Here is a 22,832-nt window from a genome sequence, read left to right on the forward strand (position 1 = left end):
GGAGTGGGTGGGGCCGCAGGGGCAACAGCAGCAGGGATAGAGAACGAGAGAGAAGAAGGGGGCAAGGCTGCAGGGGCAGCAGCAGTGCGGATAGAGAAATAGAGAGAGGAGGGGGTGGGCCCCAGGGGCAGCAACGACAGGGAGAGAAAGAGAGGGGGGAGAGTGAGAGAGATGCGAGAATGGGAGGAGTGAAGAGAAATGAGGAAAAGATAGAGGAAAAGTGCAGAAGCAAAAGGCACAAAAGAACAGCACACAAAAGAATAAAAACGAGCAGAAAAGAGAAAAGAGGCAGAGGGCAGCCTAGCAGAAGACCAGAGCTCTCCCATTAGACACCAGGGATGAGGTGCAGGCCTCGAACTCCTGACAGAGGTCAGAGTTCAGGGACAGAAGGGCTTCACTTGCCGGTGGAGCTACGTGGTGGCAGAGCAGTTTACTGACCAGGTCAGTGAGGTTGCAGTGGAATAAGATACTCATCCTACTCATTTGTTACAGATCATGAGTCACAAATCTCATCTTCTTCTCTTCATCCTCATGAGACAAGGAAGATGTCAGGTCACCCTGAGGAGGCATAGCAGTATCTTGGTGTCATCCTCAGAGTAGGTGGCGTCACTGGCCACAGTGATTGAGGGCCAGGAGGAAACACCTAGAGTTATCATGAAGCATACCCTGTAGGTCTTGAACTAGGGTTGCTGGTACCTGGATTATATTCAGTGATGGAAAGTAATGTTAAGATTGATCCATAGTCTGATGTAGCTGACTACCATATTGATGGCCTTGATACACAGGCTCCTAGTACTCTTCGCCATCTTCCTGGTATTTGACAAGCAGTTCTGATGGGCTGTGGGCTGTACCAAAGGGACCCTGATCATCGTTATCTGAATCATCAACATCTAGCAAATGTCATGGGGGGAAAGGAGGCACAATGCTAGGCAAGGTAAGTTCTGGGCACGGTACCAAAAGGGTAGACTGCAGCCTCTTTGACAACGTTGTCAATGGGCGTGGTATAGACTGAGATTTGGATACTTTGTCCTTTAAAAAAATTACTTCTTCCTCTAATTGTAAAGTTGTTGGTCTTGTCGATGAGGTCTTTGCGACTGTGTCGTCGTTGGTAGTGCCATCGATACGAGCTTCCCTTGCTTCGTCAATGATATGCTCGTCAACAGTGCAATCCTCATTGGCGGTGCGCTCTTCGTCAATGATGTGGTTCTCGTCCACGATGCAGTCTTTGTCTGCGGTGTGGTCTTCGTCAAGGGTGTTGTCTTCCTTGACCGCATGTCCATTGTCGGCGGTACTGTCATAGTCAACGTTGTAGTTGTCGTCGACAACGAGGTCATGGTCGTCGTCATAGTTGTCACTGATGCAGTAGTCATAGTCGATGCAGTCGGTGAGCTGGTTGTCGACAGTGTCATAGGATTCATTTTAACTTTCACAGTCATCAACAATGATTTTGATGATGACACCGTAGTCGACGATGTGTCTGCCAGTTTTTTTCTTTTTCATAACAGGCTCAGAAGAGGATTTTAAAGGTGTCCTAGATACTCCCATGGAAGGAATGGAATGTTCAGATCTGGATTCTGTCATTCCAGCTTTTTCCTTTTGAAAGGAGCCTGTAGATGCTTGTTGATGCATCTTTTTGAAGGCATTTTTCCTGTGCTTGAGGTGACCCATGGTGTGGCCTCTCCTAATTCCTAGATCTAGGTTGAAAGGTGGCAAAAGTGTCACTATCCTCCTCTTCAGATATGACCACAGTCTTTGGTTTTAGCTTTTGGAGCCTCGCAAAAGAAGTCCTTCTCTATCTTTAAGTGTCTTTGTAAAAGGTTCTGCATATTTTGCAGTCTTTTACCTGGTGGGCCGACTGAAGGCAATAGATAAATTCTGTGTGTGGATCTTCTGAACGCGCCCTCTTCTTACAACAGGTCCCACAGGGTCAGAATAATCCTTTTTTTATCACTTATGACATATTGGAACAGAGCTGGAAGTGTTCTGGTAGAAGCTCTGAAGAAAACTCATCAGAGCTGAGGGAGACTCCCTGTCACACGGCGTGCAGTAGAAAATCTGAGGGAAAATGCCTCTGCTGGGAGTGTTCTGGAGGGTGCTGTCACCTGATTGGTTGTGGTTTCGTTCCTTTTAAATTATGTGAATAAGCTATTAAATTCAATGTTTTTTGCAGTCTATTACGATTACTTCTACTGCTTTAGAATATAAAGTGGAACTCCCATCTTGATGACCAGGATGATTCAAGCTTGTGAATTTATGAAAGTTAATCTAATACTGGAGAATGGAGATTTCCAAATAGAGATTTTTTTTCAGAATCGTTATTTGGTATTCTGTATCCTTAATTACTGAAACTTAATTTAGCAAATCCCAGTGGGTCGCACATTGACCTACCTCACGAATATTAATGAGGGTTGTCACAATTTGGGACCCTTTAGAGCTGACAGCCATCACAAGGATGGTGGCCTGCTGAGGTCAGCAGACCACCACGTCTGTGATTGCTTTTAAATCAAGTGTTTTTTTTTTTAAATGAACCTGTTTTCCTTAAAAGAAAGTGAGAAGCATTTTAAAAAAAAAGAAAAAAAATGTAAGTTCAATTGGTTAAGAGTTCTTTTAAAAATGTTTTGGTCAGCATTCACAAAGGGGAAGAGGTCCCTTGGGGACTGCTTCCCATTTGCATTTGACTTACCACCTCCTCTGAGGAGGTGGTAAACGATTAATGATTTGTAACTGGATTTCAGACACAAAACATTAATACATAATATTATGATTCAGAATTTGGAAGGGATACCCTAAACGCGCCCGTTCCCAATGCTGAATCAGTATTGCGTTACAAACCCAAATTGCAAATCAGTAACTTCTTACTGAATCGTAATTTGTGGCTTGTACCTCAGAAAAGGCCAATTATATGAATTGGGCGTTTGTGACTGGGAAAAATGCTTCGTAAACCTTACTGTTAATCTCTAGCAAGTCAGAAAGGACAGAAGGGATGAGCGCAGGAACTTCATTCGTTTAGAAGGGACACAGGTGAAGCCTGCCCATTCATAGTTAGTGTAAAGGGAGATCCGAAGGCTGTACAGCCTTTATTCCCTAAGCCCACGCTAGCCAGGCTGGCACCAAACTCAGTGGGAGGGAAGATACCCTTAGAACAGGTTTGGTTGAAATAGATACAGGAGAGGGGACAGTTCGTTTCCCTGGCCACACATCTAGGAAGACACCAGAATGGGTCAGAAGGAAGAAATGATTCAATCATCTTGGATTTTAGGAGTGAGGGGAGTGAGAGCATCCACAAGTCAGCCTAGCTATTGGTTAGCGCTATCCATAAAGGTGAGACTCCAACCAACCCTCCTCAGAACCCTTTCTGGGCCTGTGGAAGATCAGAAAAGGGACTGGATCTGTTTTCAATGACCTGAGAGTAGCCATGAAGGGCTGGAGCTGCACCCTCTTGAGCCCAAGAGAAAGAAGTGGCTCAAGATTCAGTTGGCTAAGCGCTTGTGTGGCTATAGAAACACAAATAAGTGCAAGAGGCCTTTTCCTGAAGTGACCAGTTGACCAGTATCAACTGGACCATCCTGGTGGCCTTTGTTGGGACGAGTCCTGATCCCTTAGTACTGTCCATGAGGTCTAGGAGCCTTAGAAGTGACCCAGAGGAGCAGCTCCAGAAACCCTGAATAGTAAGGACCTTTTCGTCTTCCAAGACCTCTGCAGCCGTCAGGAGTACCTGACAGCAAAGGTATCAAATTTCAATGGACCTTCCTAGGATACAGCATAAGACATGCCCTGCTGGAGGATTTAGAGCTCCACATAAAAAGACTCTAGGCCTGAGTTAGAGATTGGGGGGCAGGTAACTCCGTCACAAACGTGATGGGTATCCCGTCCGCTGTATTACGATTCCAGTAGGATATAGTGGAATTGTAAGACAGAGAAGGGAACATCCGTCACCTTTGTAACAGAGTAACCACATCAGCCAAACTCTAAATAAGGCCCTAAGTCAGAAGGCAATATATTTGACTGGGACAAATCAGCATGGTTCCCCGCTCCATTGAAGTCAGCCGGAAATCACCCTGCTAAGTCCCTTCTACTGCTTCTATACAAGATCACTGATTCTTAGTGCTTTTGATGCTATTTTTCCTTAAAATGTTAAAAATTCATATCTCTATTTCTCATTATTGGATTTTTATCATTTGCATTTTGTTGTCATTTTGTTCTTTAAAATGTACACTGTTTTTAAAATTCAGTGGGCTTTTTATTGTTTGGTGCTTAGCCGTTATTACTGTTTTGGCACTGTGCAAATACTTTACATACTGTCGTAAATTAAGCCACTCTGCTCTATGCCACAACTACATGGAGGTTCAGTGCCTTTAGGGTTCACCCTGACAGGTTAGTGTTAATATATCTTAAGGTTAGTGACTGCCTCCTCAAATAATGATCCATTTTCTTAAACATATGTATTCCATTAACATCACAGCACATATGGTACACACCATCACAGGTCCAGTGTCCCGACAATATTTCTAAAATACTGTCCATGTGCACAATGTAGGCTGTGTGTGCCATTTTCTTCAGTGCTGGTAATGGTGGACTTAGCAAGATACTATTTTTGTAGACTTCCCTTTGTCTCTGGAAAGATTTGTGGCTCTATAAGAATTCATACCTGTGATCTGAAAGTTGCACACTGTAGTAGTTGTTCAACTTACCTTACAGGAACCCCGTCAAAAAGAATAAAGCTGGCACTGAGGAATACACTTTAGAGGCAAAAGCAGTGTGTATGCACATGTGAATAGAATATAGAAGCCTTGTATGCTCCCATAAACAGTGCTCAAAACAGGCCTAACCCTTGACCTGAAACCACTGTTAATAGAAGTTGTATGCATCCCACATGGTATGTTGCATGATGCTAAAACTATCCAGCATGATTCAAAAGCCTTTCTTTAGGCTGCAGGCACATTAATTGCTTACCTTGCTTGCTCCTGCACTTATTTGTTCAAATTTCTCCAAATAAGGAGTAAGGTTTTCTTTTAAAACCTTCCTCAGTGTAGTTCCTGAGTCTGGAGTTAAGTCGTAGCCTACAATATCGGACATCTGGTGCCAGTGGCGAGTCCTGATACCCGGGTTGCAGAGGGTGACCACCAAAGGGATAACTTCCTAAACAAGAAAACATTTGTAGGCAATTATGTTGACATAACCAGCAGTCTTCACATATTTACATACGCACAATAGACAGATTATCTATAAAATGACAACATTAACCACTGTTAAAAATGTTATTCAATTCAGTTAATTTTCTGGAAGCTATTCAAGGAATGTTGCATGCTTAATCTGAATTTTCACAAAATCCGGTCCTCAATACTCACAGAAAAAATTGTAAATGTGTTCATGTTAGGTGACATAGTACTTGTAGTGCATATAGAAAAGGCTATAAAGGTTGATGAATATGTGTTGAGTTTCAGCTGGTGTCTACCATTTTAAATCAGTCCCAACTCTAAGTGGACACAGTCCAGCTAGCTCTAAAGAATTGATTACTAACATTTTCAAAAGTTAGCTGATTTAGGAAAGTAGGATTTGTCATAAAGCGGCTGTAACACAAATCTGAAGACTCAGCACCTACAGGTAAGCAATGTACTGGCAGGGCTGATGAAGCTGTGAATAAGTACTACCCGATCCAAACCCAAGATGGTGGGAGCTTACGAAGTATGGTTATCTAATGAGGAAGGATACGTCATGCGGATGTTAAATTACATATTCCACTGAAGAGTTTGAAATTCCATAACCCATGGCAACTTGTGGCTTGAGTGGGTTCACAGAGAGAAGTATGTGGCAGGGAAAAGCAGGGCATATGTTTCTGTGATGAAGAAAAGCATGTTACATTTTGCTTATGATAATATATTTTATTGACTATTTTGACATTCGTGTAGTGCAAACACACAGTCATGTTACCAGTTGCATATATGTAAGTAAGTTTGTATGCATGTATGTTTCTTTGTGGCATTCAATAAGCACAAACTTAGCCGAAAGGCTCTTTCCCATAGATGCAACTGATAATGCAATCGATATATGTGCTTGCTAGGCTGATATGGTAAAGCCCGTAGCTGTATTAGCATCACAGAGAAGCTAGAGGAGCTTTAGGTGTTGTCAAACAAGCCACACCAAAAGTTTTTTTTTTTATGCCTGCTGCAAAATTGCAGTGGATTTGCGAATCTGCAGCAAATGTTTTTAAAAAAAGACCCTACTCTCCCTATGCTGCTTCATCGCTCTTGCTCCTGCCTTCTCTTTGCTTTTTCCCCTGTTTTTGAGTGCTTTCTCCTTGCTTTTAACTTGTTCTCACTGCTTTCTACTTGCTTTTTCCTCTGTGTTTTCTGCGTGCCTTCTCTTTGCTTTTCCCTCGTGGCATGTGGCTAGATGCACGCAGGGGTTGGTTTAAAAATAAAAACATAGAAACAAACTTTACAGGGACGTTAGAGCTAGGAATTAGCATCGAAAAATCCTTAGAAATGCACTATAAAACACAAAGGTTACAAAGACGTTATAGTTAGGATCAGAATTTACACGCACAAAACCACAGAAATTCAGCTTCTGGAGTTATTTCAAGCAACTGTAACTCTTGCCCTAAGGCAACGATAACTTGTTCAATTTCCATGCACTGCTAATTACCCCACATATTACATTAGTAATTGCATTGTCTATGACATAATTGATAACATTGTTGCAACATTTGATTAAATTATTGATCTGAAAACTGTGCATGGTGAAGGCACAAGTTATAGTTACCTTACGGCAAGAGTTATAGTTGCTTGAAATAACTAACAACTGAACTAATATGCTTGTGTGTGTGTAGATTTTGATCCTAACTATAACGTCCCTGCAACCTTTTTTTCTTTAGTGAAATAAATATATTGTGTGTGTTAATACATATATATATATATATTATTCATTGAAAAAAACAAAGGTTGCAGAGACGTTATTATTAGAAAATAGAATTAAAAGAACCATAGAACTTCACTTAAAAAGCCAAAGATTATAAGGACATTATAGCTAAACTCATGCTTTACACATAAAAATCCAGAGAAATCACCATAGTTAGAGTTATCTCAAGTAATTATAAACTCGTGCCCTAAGGTAACTATAACTCGGGACCCCGTAATTCACAGTTTTTTCATCAAACATTTTACTGCAAATATTACATTGATATTATCAATGATGTTATCAAAGATGTCATGAGTGCTATAATTTGTGGGGAAATTATCAGTGCATGGTGAGGGAGAGAGTTATAGTTACCTTAGTGAACGAGTTATAGTCACTTGAAATAACTCTTACTATAACTGGTGAACTTCTACGGTTTGGTAAGTTTAAAATGTGAACCTAATTATAACGTCCATATAACTTTTGTTTTTATCAGTGAATTTCTACATTTTATAACGGAAAGTAATTTTCATTACTATTTGTTAATCCAACCACCATAGCGCACGGCCTATGGCCGTGCATGGCTGTGGTTGGCAGAGTCTGGCCTATGACCAGTCCCTGTGGCCAACCACTCTAACCACCCAACAATATGCTGCGCATGGCCTTTGGCCGAGTGCAGAATGGTTGGCCGCAGGGCCTGGCCTGAGGCCAGTCCGTGCGGCCAACCTCTATAATAACCCATCCCCACATGGCCCCATCTCCCCAGGCCGATCTCAGCCCTGGGGACCCCATCCCCCAGGGCCTGGACTAAATATTTAAGCTTTTTTGTGGGGAAGGCCGCTGTTGGCCCTCCGGGACCAAAGCACGGCCTAATTTTTTATTCTTTGGAAGAGAGAGGGCCACATGACCCTCCTCCCCAGGGCCGTTCTCGGCCCCAGGGCCAGGCCATGTGACCTGGGTGCCCCCCAGGGCACCTAGTCACAATGTTGGGGTTGGTGGGGGGACACCTGAAGGCTCCCACGGTCCCAGCTGGCTCCCCACCTCCTGTGAAAGACAGCACTGCTGTCACATAGAGGGAGCTTCTAAAGCAGCTCCCTCTCCATTACAGCAGTTTCCTCTGTCTCCCTGCATGCATCTCCGCGGGTAGGGAGACAGAGGAAACTTCTGCTTGCAGCGAGGGAGAGCTGTTTGACAGCTCTCCCTTGCTGCAAGCAGAGTGTTTGCTGTGGCTTGGCAGCAGCTGTCAAATCTGCCACCAAGCCACAGCGAATAGCTATGTTCCGGGGGTGGGCTCACCGGGACATAGCAGGAGCTGGCCCTGTGGGGTTGCTGTCCCCAGGGCCATCATTGAATCCCCTCCAACAATCTATTTAGCCCTAGAGAGACCCCACAGACCCCAGGGCTGTGGGGTCCAAAATGGAACCCATTTTCTTTATTTAATATTTGCCCTGGGGAGGTGGAGGTCCCAGGAGCTGAAGGGGGGCTGAGAGCACCCCTTGCATTTAATTTTCATAAAGCCCCAAGGAGGTGGCAGCCCCGTAATAAAAATGTAACTGCCTTGAAAACTGGCCCACCTGGGGGCCTCACAGAAACAAGCATACGCTTGATTTTTTGCCACAAATGTGGGGCACATTTTTTTTTAAAGAAAGCTTTTTAGCCGGGATGGGGGTATTCTCTGGGATACCACCACCAGAGCTTAGGGGTCAGCGTGTCCCAACCATGGCCCCATTTCCTTTTTTTCATATTGTTTAATGGCTTTGAAGTGTTGGCCGCCAATCAGAGCTGCGCATTTCCCTGCAGGAGTTCGTCATTATTCGCAAATACATCGCAAACAATCTGCGTCCCTAGATAAACACATTTATTTTTCCTTTAATTTCTCAAAAACGACTGAACAGGTTTACAGCAAATAGGAGAAAGTGTAATCTGCGTACCGAAAGCTAGATTTCTGCCAAATTTGGTGTAATTCTGTCCATTGGTTCGGGCTGTAATCATGTCTAAGGGCCTTATGGGAAATAACATAGGAAACAACTTTTTTGACCCCCCTTTTTCTCGGCCCCCACTTGACGGATCACCCTGAAACTTTATATGCGCAACAAGAATCACAGGCACACTTTTTTGAGAAAAGTTTGTGAAAATTCGTAAAACAGTGCCAAAGATATAGGCAAGTCAAAAATGCTTTTCTCTATGGAAACATGGTCCTAACTATAACTACCTAGTGGCAACCACCACTAAATATATAAATATATAACAATAGCTCACCTCTTTGAAATAAGTTGCAAAGGGCTTCTTGACCCACTGCCGCAATTAGGTTGGAAGTGGAATCAAGACAAAAGTATCTAGTAAATGTATGTCTATTTGTCCATGTGACTGCCCTGCATCAGTCAGGTAATAATACTCCACCAAAAGAGCTGTAGAGGTTGCTACACTTCTTGTTGAATTAGGACGTACTTTAGTTGTGAGCAGCCTTCCTGCTTTTTTGTGGCAAACAGCAATAGCTGCTAATATCCAAATTGCTATGCTACCTCGTGACAGAGTTTATCCCTTTCTTGAAGATGCAAAGGCAACCAGAAGTTAATTAGATTGTCTAGAAGTTTTAGTCCTTTTGATACAAAATGTCAAGCACCTTTCAACATCCAAAGAACGTGGAGCTCTTTCTGATTCCTTTGAAGGATACTGGGATTATTTATTTAAGACAACAGATTTGTGAAGGCGAGCATCTGTTGGTACCTTAGGTATGAAATGAGGGCTAGTACATAAATGAACCCTGTCCTTCCATGAAAGATATTTGATGTCTGCCTTGTATATGGGCTCAAAGGCCCTTGTATCAATTGTGCCAAGACTATGTTCAGCTGACATGTAACTGGTGTTTTTTTCCATTGGAGGGGTAAGCTCTAAATCGCCCATTTGAAATTCTTTAATAAGCCTGTTTGACCATAAGAACTGTTGATTGCAGGAACTCCTGACTCATGACATTGCTGCCAGATGAACACTGATTAGACTATGCGATAAGCCAGAAAAACTTAAGCAGAATAGGTATGATAATAACTGTGACGATGTTGATGAAAAAGGGTGACAGTTATTTGAAGAACACCAAATGCAAAATCTTTACCATTTTGCCTTGTATGGTTGTGGATTCAGCTCACACTTTCGCAAATATGTCTCTCCACTGTTGTGAAATATTCATCTGGTGTAACTCATTGTGTTCAAGAGCCAGGTCGCTAAGTACAGTGATTCCGGATTCGAGTGCATTACTTGTTCATTTCTCATGCAGAGTAATCCCTGGACGGATTTGAGTGGAATGTGCGGCTGTTCGGACATTGGGATAAGTTCTGTGTACCAAAATTGTCTTGGCTATGGCGGCGCTATTAGAATAATTCAACATGGCATCCTCTTTAATTTGTTCAGAATCAGAATCAGAGGGACCAGAGGCGGTGGTGGAAAGGCATAGGCAAATATTCCAGTTAAAGCAGTTTGAAAGGCTTTCTCCTAATACTCTTTGGTCATGAATTTGTTTGCATAAGATTGTCATTTCCTATTGAGTGAGGTAGCAAACAGGTCTAAGGTTGTTTTTCTCAGTTTGTTGAATATTGTGGAAGCTGTATTTGTGACAAATCTCATTCATGGCATTCTCTTAAAAATCTGCTTATACTATCCACCCACTAGTTTTCCCTGCCTCCCACATACTCCACTTCATGGACACCTTGTGTTGTAAACACCAATTCCAAATGTCTTCTGCATCCTTGGACAGTAGATGTGATTTTGTTTCTCCTTGTTTGCTTAAATAAAACACCGTGGTTGTGTTGTCTGTTTGAACACTTACCACAGATCCTTTTATTCTTGGCAAGAAAACACAGAACCACAAGGCCAAGGCATACGTTTAAGTACATGTCCTGGTAGTGAAAAATACTTACATTTGTTTTACACTACTACAAGGCCTCCCTCTGCCATTGGATTACATTGGAATTACCTTATTACATTTTATAAGTGTAATTTCCAAATGGGAAGAGGTAACCAGCTCATGTTTGATGTCTCTGGAATCACAATAAAAAATCCTATTTTATGGTGAAGTTGGATTTTAAATTGCAATTCTGGAAATGCCACTTTTACAATGTTGACATTCTGCTGCCTTACCCATTTAGTGTCTGTAGACTGTCTCTGGTCACATGACTGGGTGTAGCTGACAGTTGTGCTTTGTGTATTCCTCCTAAACAGCCAGGCACAATAGGGGGCTTTGTCCCTGGATCAACTATCATTGCCAGGATGGAAAGGAGGAGCTGGGGACATCTCCATTTACATCTGAATAGGTTGTATCTTGCCTCCCCACAACGGGCTGCACGCCCCTTGCAGTCAGTCTGGAGCCAGGACAGGGGAAGAAGGATGCCTGGGGCTTTCAAAGGGAAAACTCTAGAAGCATCTCTCCTACTTCAAAGGCACAACGGGGTATAAATACTGGATCTAAGACACCAACTCTTCAGTACATTTCTGGACCATAGTATCCACCAGTGATCCAATGCGTCAGGGACATAACTGGCTTCCAACAGCCTTGCATCTGCACCTGGGCTCTGTCATCTGTGAGTCTACCCTGCCAATTGGTGCCACCCCAGTCCTGGACCCTTGGAATTTGGCTTAAATTGCTTTGCCTGCCTCTGTGGATCCAGCAGAACAGGCATACCTCCTCTGCGGCGCTATGCAACCCCAAGCAAAACTGACACATCTCCGCTACTGAATGGACTGGACCAGTTGCAAATACATTCAATTTTCACTGCAGCCAGCATCAACTTTGGAACCGCTGCTACATGGCGCATCCTCAGCTCAAGCCCTTCCGTCTCTCATTGACAGCAGTCTGGACAACAACATAATACTCCTCAAAACTCCGTATTTTGTATCACATGTCCTTATCAACAGGATTCCACCTCGCGCCGCAGCCTCACTGCATGTAGGAACTGATGCATCGCCTCGGATGTGCGATGCATCTTCGACACAGATCCAAGTAACGCTCCACAAACTAAGATTTAAGGTACTCTGTTCAGCAGGTCTAACTGGGTCCCTGTAGCCGGCCTGCGCTCCATTGCAGTTAGTCTGAACTTTTTACTTTTTCCCAGTCTGGCGCGACCAGATATCCACAGTTGACAAATTATGCATTCTGGGGTTATTTTCCCTAAAAACTTTAAAATTCATTATCTCCGGTCCTACTAATTAGATTTTTGTCATTTGGTCTTGTTGTATTTATTACACACTGCTCTATTTTTCTAACTCTGTTGTAGGATCATTTTGCAGTGTGTTTTCACTGTGTTACTGTTTGAAGTGTTGCACAAATACTTTACACATTGCTTCTATGTTAAGTCTGACTGCTCTGTGCCAAGCTACCAGGGTATTGAGCACAGGTTAATTTGGGGTTTGCGTGTGCCATACCCTGACAAGAATTGTGGTGGCTGATTGACCAGGGCTCCCTCCCCAGTCAACCATTAACCTAATTTCTTACATTATATTCCTCATCTGTATCCTGGCATTTTACATGCAGCTATGATGAGCTACTTGCAGCCCCAAAAGGCCCATCATCATCATCCTCCTTGTCTGGAACTTATATTTCTAGAAGGCATACTGGTGGGTCTGGGAGCTGCCTTGCTTCAATGTAGGGATAGTTAGCCCTGATGGCTTCTATATACATGGCCTTAATTCTTGACTATCCGATGACGTCTTCAAGCTTACGTGTCGGCCTTTGGCATATTGAGTGTTTTTAATTCAGGTTGGTCCAGACTGGTCAAGTCACTATTCCTTTCGTGAGCCGTGTTACGGGTGACGCAAGGAGGTTTCTGTCTGAAACGGAAACCAGAGCCGCTGAGCGAGGAGTGTGAGGAGCGGGACAGGACAGGAGAGGAGGCGGAGGTAGGTGAGGGGGCTGAGGGGCAGCATGAGGCAGCGCGAAGCACTGGTGCTGGCGCGGAGAGGTGAGGAGGTGGTAAGGAGGAGGAGGTGGTTGCAGCAGCGTGCAGTGTGCAGGGGCAGGGGGTATGAGAGGTGTCAGGGTCAGGCTGGTTGGGCCGGGCTGAGGCTGGTTGTGTGGACGCGGTAGTGTTTGAGGCCTGTGGTTGCAGAGCGAGCAGGACCGGCCAGGCGGAGGCTTCACTCACTCGCCTCCACTGCCTGGCTTGCCGTCCTGCTGCTATCGGCATCTGCACCATCTCTCCCTCATGCCCCCCTGGTTCCTCCCACCCGGCTCCCCCCACTCGGTTCTGCCCTCCCCATCCCCCACTAACTCGCTCTCCTGCCTTTCTTGTCACGGTCTTGTGGCTGGGAAAACCCACTCCGCACCCGAGCCTTGTGTCTTGCCTCGCGTCTTGCCGCCTGCGCCCCCCAGACCTCTGAGCCCTCAGCTCCTCCCAAGCCCCCCCACCCCGGTCAGGCACCCGGTGGTGCCAAAAAGCAGGCAGAGTCAGGTAGAGGGGAGAGGGCAGCAAGGAGGGTTGGTGCTGGTCGGACTGCCCCGCCTTGCCCCGCCTTGCCCCTGACCGCCCTTTCGTCCATTCTGCCCCCCCAAGGGCTCTCGCAGCTAAACAGGCTAAACAGGCCTCCTGGTCCCCTTCATTTGGACCCTCCCACCCCGGGCTAGACACACACAAGGGTTACAGCCACCATTAATTTTGTTGATCCTTACAAACACAGCAGAAAGGTCTCCATCATGAAACAACTCTGTCACAACTGCTCAGCCTTCCCCAGCTAGTACAACCTTGACACCTTTAGGGCAACCTGCACAATTCCACAGGGCAGAGGTGCATGAGGAGCCAAGGCAGACTCCAGAGAATTCATGGTGGGCTTCCCCCCAACAGAGCGCAGCCCACCAAATTAATCTAGCGCTCCATGGAGTGAAAGCGGCGTAGCATGACTTTATCAACAAGATAGGACAGCTGCCCACAGATGCTCTGGCTATACCTTTGATGACCCCTGATGCTGCTTGTCAGGGAACCGCAACAAATGATTGATCTCAGGCCCCCCTCCCCTTCATCTCTTCCAGCAAATACAAAAACAGAGGGCCTCAACACAGGGGCGGACAAAGAAATTCTATTCTACCTAAACACTCAAGAGTGGGAAGATATGCTTTTTGCATACTCCCAAGATTCCCCTTCTGCCACTCGACTTACTTCAGAACCCAGCCAGCAGTCTCCAGATGACGAAGCAAGGAACAACGTGGCCATTCCACCTCTTAGTCAACCGTCTCCCAATGACGGTGCAGGGACTAGAGCAAGCACAGACGCAAGCGCCACATCAACAACTGGACAGGACCCTGCTACAAACCGTTTCAATCCACATACGGATGGCACCTGGGCCTCCCTGCTTAACACCATGCAGCTTCTATTTGAAGCACTCCACTATCAATTGGACAAAATGGTCATACAGCTAACTCTGCTCAACACCTTGGCAGTATTCGTAGCAGGCATTGATGAAAAATTAGGCAACCTCAAATCCCTCTTTGTGCAGTCACAAGATAACTCCATGAGCCTTTCCACAAGCTGCTCATGAGGACCCATAATAGACAAACTAGCCACATTACCTTTGATGCTAACCAACATCTCTAAAGATGGGAGCCTCCAGTCAGCACCCACACTTGCATCCCTCATCTGCCCTTTCCACACAAGTCTTGGGAAAGATTCACTTGGGTCCACTCAAGACCACAACCATTGGCCTAAGAACAAATAGCGATGACAGGGCAAATGGCCCCATCCAGGAGACTCCTGCAATAGCAAACTCTTGCAATCTGTCCCCAACAGTAAACGTACCCGAACCTTCAAGGGATATACTCTCAACTGGCAGTCCTGGGGATGGCAATGCCACGGTGAAACTCAATGCCAAGCAAAGACGTACTCAGTGGAGGAAAGGCCGTAAGAAGCGAATCGCAGGGAAAGAAGCCATCCCGGAAGTGGCCCCCAAACAATACCCGACATCTGGGCCTCCAATGAAGCTATGTCTCCCGGGTCACCTGGTCTAACAACAATCTCTGTGGTCCCATCCTCGAATTTGGCCACCAAGCAGAAGAACGCTGCCAAAAGCGACCACCCCTGGCCTGCAGAAGGGGTGGGCATCACTAGGGAACTCCAGTCTTCATCTTCCAGAAGTCACAGACAACTTACACAAGCAACTTCCCCCATTCCCTCCCCAGTCCAACTAATGGCCCCTCCTCCACAGGTCCTGGGAGCAACTATTATACCTCCTAGCCCCACACATTGCGCACAAGTGGGGAACTCTACAACCAACAGGCCAAACAACTGCTGGAATCTGGGAGGAGACTCCCCCCCCCCCCCCCCCCAGGGAACCCTCTGCATCTGCTGCAGAAACTCAAAACTCGACCAGATCCCTCAACCACCAACTCATTACTTTTTCATCCTCACTACAAATCTAAGAGATCTGGTGATATTTTGAACAGGGGGAATATTCTTCAGCTACTTTCACATATTCCCACCACAAGCAGCCTCAATTCAACTGATCTCCTAGCAGTAGAATTTCTCCACCCAACTAACACCACTGCTCCTGAATCCACTAAAGCCACATGTAAGACAAACCTAATCGCCCAAACAATCCTAGGAGAAAGCACAACCTTCGAACACTGGGCTATCAGTATTAAACGCACTGTGAGGTTGGCTACCCAACTCCTTTAGATCCTGCCTTTGAATCAGGCCCCCAGTGCAAGGAAACACGCTCCATACTTAGGAGCGCTCGGGGCAACTGCAATAGGCAAGGGTGACAAACCTCAGACAAAAAGCTGGGCTCTACATCGTCAAAGGAGATCCTCCACATGTGCTCATGGAACGTAAACGGCCTCCTTTCCAAAGCTCTTGACCCCGACTTCATCCAGTACATCAGCACTTTTGACATTATACTAATGCAGGAAACTTGGCTGGATGAACCATTCAACTTGCAGGGTTATTTGTGCTTCATCATCCCTGCAAACAGGAAAGCGAAGTATGGACACCCGCAAGGTGGCCTGGCGACTTATGTCTCTTTAGAACTAACAGTTAGAGTCACCCCTTTGCACCCCACCTGCTTCTCCATCAATATTGTGTCACATACTGCCACGACGTGTGCGCCCACAGCAGATATAGTTCTCGTAGACACCTAACTTCACCCCAAACTTAAACTCAGTGATGCTAATAATCTAGTGGCTCTACTCTAGAACTACATAAGCAGAGGCGTCATAGCCGACGTGGCTGACATCATCAATTTCCATCTATTAGGTTCCTCAAAAGATGAAACCGCAACTGCCCTTTCCAGCGCTTGGGACCATCCCATACAAGGGGCCAATAAATACGACCGTCCCACAAAGAACAGCAGGACCTTGCTGAATGGCTTAGAATTGTTACAGCTAAGAGCCCTGAATGGCAGATTTACTGAGGACTCGCCTCCAGCAGCATCATATTTTTCAACCACAGCCCCTACCACAACTGACTATACGTTTGTTTCCCTTCCACTATTCAAGCAAGTAGCCTCTTACCATCTAGGCAACAGGAGAGAGAGCGACCATTGCCCACAGGAATTATCCATCATCCTGGGGATAACCAAAATGGAGAAAAAGAATATTGCACACATTACCACTTTCACCACAGACTGTAAAAGTGTCAAATGTGGGCAATCAAACATTGATCATGTCATCGAAGCAGCAATCGATCTCGCACTGGAACTAGAAACAAATAACGACAGCAAAGTGCAGAAATGGGAACAACTCACAACACGGCTTAGTGGAATTTTTGCGGAACCAATTACTAACAGGCGACTGCTACTTCCTGCAGCCGTAACTCACTTGGCACAAGTCCACAGGACAGCACTGCGAGATGCAAACAAAAAAATCTACTCCAGTATAAGGCGTCTCCATGGCAGCCCAGGCAATCCAGACCTTTTGACAATCCTAAGGCACCACAAACAGTCACAGAATAAGCTCCAATGGGCAATCAATAGGAGCTATTGTGAAGACTTGTGGGCCAGGCTACACTCGGATGCAAGGTGTAACAACAGCGCACACTTCTGGTACACAATATGCAACCTCACACATCCATATCATGGTGTCATTACATCGCATATACCAGAAGCTGTCTGGGCCAAACATCTTGGAGTCCATTTCAGTGGCCCGACATCACTTAGCATGGTCAGACAAAGCACGACTTTGCCAGGAACTCTTCTTCCACACAGGCCCTTGTTAAAGAGTATGCTCACATTACTCACTGACTCAGTCACTATAACAAATCAGATAGCCAAGAGCCGGAGAGAAGGCGTCCCGGGACCAAAGGGACTCCCACCTGCAGTCTTCAAGTACAATAGACCCTTCTGGGAAAAGATTTGTGAACCTCTCTACCTGGAAATAGTTTTGACCGGAACGATTCCGCAGTCCTAGAAGGGGTCCATAATCTCCCCCATCTTTAAAACTGGGGACAGGTCGCTCCCCGATAGCTATCGTCTGATTGCCTTAATTGACAATGACGCAAAGTTCTTTGCAGGCCTGGTATTGGATCATCTGCTTGCATGGTCTACTGAAAAGGGAATAATCCCCACGACTCAAACAGGATTCTCCAAACATACTGGCACGATCACGAACCTCATGGCCATTGCCCTTTTAACTGACAAAACTATAACACTGAAACGTCAGCTCCATCCATGCTTTGTTGACTTCAAGGCTGTGTTAGACCATGTGGACAGGAATCTGCAGTGGAAGTAGCTTGAAACCTGGGGGCTTCCACATCCATTCCTACGCCTGATAATAGCCCTTCATACAGACACATGGGTCCAGATAAAATTGGGCACAGGCACTCATCTCTCAAGGCGGATCCCTACTACCAAAGGTCTAAAACAGGGTTGCGATTTGGCCCCCACACTGTTCAACCTATATTTAGCAGACTTAGGGGGTTATTCTAACTTTGGAGGAGTGTTAATCCGTCCCAAAAGTGACGGTAAAGTGACGGATATACCACCAGCCGTATTACGAGTTCCATAGGATATAATGGACTCGTAATACCGCTGGTGGTAAATCCGTCACTTTTCCGTCACTTTTGGGACGGATTAACACCTCCTCCAAAGTTAGAATAACCCCCTTAGTGGGTTCACTCACCTTCACAAACTTACACCCTCCAAAAATTGGGGACCTTGAATTACCATGCCTCATGTATGCTGACAAACTCGTACTGATGAGCCATACGGAAATGGGCCTTCATAGACTACTAAACACCACTCAGCCACTACTGCCTTGACAGCAACCTTTGGCAAAACACGTATACTGTCAATTAGATCAAAGGCAACCTCGAGAGCTTGGTTTTGGGGCAAGACATGATTTGTTCAAACAGACAAGTATAAATATCTTGGAGTCGTTATTGACAAATCGGTGAACTTTGTGCATCAAAGGAAAAGCCTAATGGGAAAAGTCTAGCCATAGCACTATCTTTAAAAAAACTAAAAACCTATCTGAATGGGACGTCATTAATCCCCCTCTTAAAAGTTCTAAAAGCTAAGCTCCTGCCCACAATAACATACGGGAGTGAAGTACAAAGAGGCAGGGATTCAGATATCTTAAACTACGCAGTGAGCAAAGTTAACCGGACGATCTTTAACATCCCCAGATTCACCTACCTTACCCAACTGAGCCTGGAGTTTGGTCTACTGAACCAATCCCTGGCTCAACACATTGCCTACATAAAGTTCTGGAGCAAAGCCCGGGGTGCCTCCCTGGGCACTCTTAACTACCATATGTGGCAAGAGCTTCAACGTAAGAACACCTCCACTTTCAGAATCCATTTAGATGATTCACTTAAGAAGACCGGGCTCACCGACCTTTGGAGGACCCCAATCCCACAACAACGCCTTCAAAAAAGCAGCTGGGAAATCACTTAGGCTTCAGTCACTACTGGAGGACAAAGCAGCCTTCTCACAGAGGTCTAATGCATGGATGACTTTGCACACTTACACGTCTTTGACACCAGTCATACCTAGGCCAGGGCTTCTCGAAACAAATAAAGGATCAATTCTTAAAGTATCGACTTGATCTCCTACCACTTGCTTTAAATGCGGCCCCCTGGCTGAGGGACATAACCAACTCTATCTGCCGCCTGTGTGGTGAGGACACGGAAGACCTCCTCCATGTCCTCTGCTCATGCAATCATCTTCCACTAGGACAAAATCCCTGCTAAAGATTTAACGAAAAAGGCATACGGAGGCAAGTAGTGATGGCGTGCTTTGCACCTGGGGACCTGCAGTTGAACTGTGCTTTGGTGAAGTTTCTATTGCAAGTGTCACAAAAACAAGATTTAATAAATCAGCACCATCCTCCCTGTGATTCACAGAGGATAGCTCACAGCTCAGTGCATGACAATGGACTATAATGGCATTAAGCGATGCTCTACTCACAATAGAGCAAGCAAAATCTTAAGTAGCAATACTCTACTATGTTTTAAGATGAGCTCCTATGGAGGGCAAATCGAAACGACTGGACAATGTGCATAGTCCCTCGATGATGACTTAGTAACTTCACAAATGTATTTTTTAAAAGTGTTAGCCTCTTTTTCATCTTTGTTATGGTTTAAGTAACTAAACAATATATTTTACTTACTTTACTACTGGTGGCAAAGGGGAAACCTTGTTTGGTGAGGTTTGTTCAGGTCCTATTAGGGGTTTAGTAATGGCCATCCACAGGCCTAGTGATGAAGTTGACTTTGAGGTTACAACCATGGTTGTCATTGGTGTAGCCATTGACCAAAGCTCTTGACCCCGACTTCATCCAGTACATCAGCACTTTTGACATTATACTAATGCAGGAAACTTGGCTGGATGAACCATTCCACTTGCAGGGTTATTTGTGCTTCATCATCCCTGCAAAGAGGAAAGCGAAGTATGGACACCCGCAAGGTGGCCTGGCGACTTATGTCTCTTTAGATCAGTTAAAGTCACCCCTTTGCACCCCACCTGCTCCTCCATCAATATTGCGGTTGTCGACAATTGCGCCGACAGATTGTCCGTGGATGGTGTAGATGATGGAGCAGCCGTCCTCTGTCTCAATGACTATGCATCTGCAGACAGTCTTGTTGATGATGAAAACATAGTTGAGATCAATCTTGATGTTGAAGATGCAGTTGATACAGTGGTAGTAGATTTCATGTAATGTAGACATCATAGCCGTCAACGGTGCCACTGACAGTCTCATTGACAGCAGTGCTTAATTATAGCCAGTGGTTTCCCGTGCTCAGCACCTGCACGTTATTGTCAACATCGGCTCTCATAGCAGTCTGACACATGGTGGACCTGTTTATCTAATTTTATGAGGAGCACAACAGGAGCCGTTTAATAATTACACATACATTAAAATCACTAACACCTGCCACACAAAGCTACAAGAATAGCTTGGGCGGAAGACATTAGTTATTTGTAATGTATATTTTAAGTCTGAGTTGTCACACTTGTATGAGTGTGATGGTTAGTACTAATGGTACTGTCATCGGCAATGCTTGTGGGGCAATAGATGGTGCAAGCTGCAGTGGCCTTCTGAAAAGGGCCCTGGAACTTATTTGTTTACAAATTAAGTACTGGTTGACGGTTTTACCTTTGATATGGGTGATCTGTGAAGAGAATCTTAGGTACACTTCTTGATATCTGCAAAAGCTAAAGAGGTTTGAAAGGAGTGGAAGGTTCTGACCATGATTGCTTTTGTTTGGAGGATCCTGGAGTTGTTGTATAACTCGACTTCTTCTGATTCGGACCTTTGTCGGTCTTTCTTTTTTCTGTCCCTTTTAATAACATCTTAGGTGGCTTTTCACCCAACTCCTTACCATGTCTATCTTTCTTCAAGTTTTCTTTTTGTCTAGAGTCAGTGATCCTTTCTCACTGGAGACTTGAGTTTCTGTCGTTTTCACTTTTGAAACCATAACTTTTAGTTTCTTGAGAGAAAACGTTCTGCAATATTTGCAGTCCTTAGGAAACAATCCTCTCCTTGCCACAAGGCATACAGGGCCTAAATAAGTCATTTTTGAATCCCTCTGACATGTTGAATGTCTGTCAGAATAAGGTACAGGCGGTGTTAAATCTTGTGTAGATGGGATAGAGTTCAACTGAAGCTGACAGTAACAGTTTTCCAGTAAAACTGAGCAGAGCTCAAGGAACTCCCTTTCACAATCATGCAGTTAGAAATCTGAGGTGTGGTGACTCTGGAGGAGAGGAATTAGGCAGAGGGTTCTCTTGATTGGCTAAAGGTTGGTTTTACCTAAAAGGATGTGGATTGGTATAAAATCTAACAAGGTTTGACTTTATTATTCAGTGCTTTGTTATACACTGCTAATTATAAATAATGTGGGACTCCACATCAACAATGGGCAAGCATGTGCACCTATAAAAGATTCAAAACTGGAGAATCCAGATTACTCAGCCCTGATATTTGGCAACCCCAACATTCATCTGGATAAGCTGTGGGCATCTGAGAAAAACTTTGGGCACCAGCACTTATCATTTTACAAAGTAAGCTCTGGCTCAGATAGTACTGCATCTGACAAACCCGACACATGAGCAATATCTACAAAAAACAGAAATCAAAATGTCTTTAATTTAAGATTCTGCATACGTTTTCTTATTCATGCAAATTGTTGCACAATTTGCCACATAAGAATCACATGGCCGCCTGAGGAGTAGTTGGAATGAAACAAGATTTTATCACCCAATTAGGAAATGGCACCACATACACATTTTCTAGCATGAGGTAGTCAGCTCTATCACTGAGGAACATGTGTGCTTCCCTACACAAATACACTGAGTACTGTGTGTTTTGGACGAAGAGAAGCAATCCTTCAGGAAATGTATGTCTACTGCAACTTTTTAACTGAATACAAAATTGCATCACTTGGATGTCAAGTCCAAACCTGCATCAAGAACTCCCTTAAAGAGTTACCAGGTTGCAGTGAGATGGGAATGAGTAAATGTTATACATGTGGATACTAAACAATGGTTTTATTTGTCACTAATTTGACGATGTTAATGGATCATGTGATGTATAATGTACCACAACAAACAACTGACCATAATTGTGCTTCTGGAAGAAAACTAGATCTCCCAGTGAGATGTGCTTCTGACATAAATGCAACTAAAAATGAAAGTTGAAGGTGTATTGCAAGAATACCAAAGTAGGTACAACTTGTTAAGGGCATTTAGATATCAGTTAAAGAATGTCTAAAGGCCTAATAGACTCCTCCTTAGAACACCAAAAATATCAATTGAAAAATACTACTACTTTATTGCAATATTGAGGTCCTCCGAGTTCCATGTCATATATGTATGAGTCTTTAATTATATGACAAAATTCAGGAACATAATAATCTGAAGAGACTCTGATGTTCAAGAACAATGTTCCTGCAATTAAACCAATCGAGTGGCATGCCCTGTACTTCGATCCAGGATCCAGTATTCAGGATCTAAAGTCTGTTGAGCGGGCGCTTGAAACACATCTAAATCTGGATTTGGAACCAGGAGCATACAGAGGATTTCAGAAACATATCAATGTGCCACAGTAATCTCTTGAAAGCAGGCCATTATGGCTTAAGGTAAAGACACCCAAATGATTAAACACCACATACTTAAAAATATAGCAATGGCACTATTGAAGAAATCTAAAAGGTATGTATGTTAAAACATATGTTAAGACTTGCATTACATTCTACCTTTTTACCTTAAACTCTTTAATCTGGTCCATCACCATAGAACACATTTGAGCAGTTCGACTCTCTTTAACTTCTTCGTCCAGTTTTTCTTCTGTAAGTGTTCTCTGATGACCTGTTTTCTGCCTTTCTAGGTCTGCTTTCTTCTGCTTTTGTTGGAAGAACCTTTGCATTTTGTATATTTCCCTGTAGAATTCATCTACCTCACCCTCCATGATTTCCCCATTCAAATCCAAAAAAGCTCCATCCATCCACCTAGCAGTAAACAAATCA

General features: G+C 44.4%; 1 protein-coding gene across 1 annotated transcript in view; it reads right to left on the reverse strand.

Moving 5' to 3' along the window:
* Nucleotides 1-22,832, reverse strand: part of DNAH12 (dynein axonemal heavy chain 12) — a 937,015-nt gene that overhangs the window by 748,507 nt on the left and 165,676 nt on the right. The window contains exons 17-18 of the mRNA XM_069206470.1: nt 22,571-22,814; nt 4,954-5,139 (exon numbers count right to left, since the gene is read on the reverse strand). Of these exons, the coding sequence (XP_069062571.1) occupies nt 4,954-5,139; nt 22,571-22,814 (430 nt within the window). The remainder of the gene's footprint in view (nt 1-4,953; nt 5,140-22,570; nt 22,815-22,832) is intronic.

The sequence above is a fragment of the Pleurodeles waltl genome, chromosome 9, assembly GCF_031143425.1.
Source record: "Pleurodeles waltl isolate 20211129_DDA chromosome 9, aPleWal1.hap1.20221129, whole genome shotgun sequence".
NCBI classification, from domain to species: Eukaryota; Metazoa; Chordata; class Amphibia; order Caudata; family Salamandridae; genus Pleurodeles; species Pleurodeles waltl.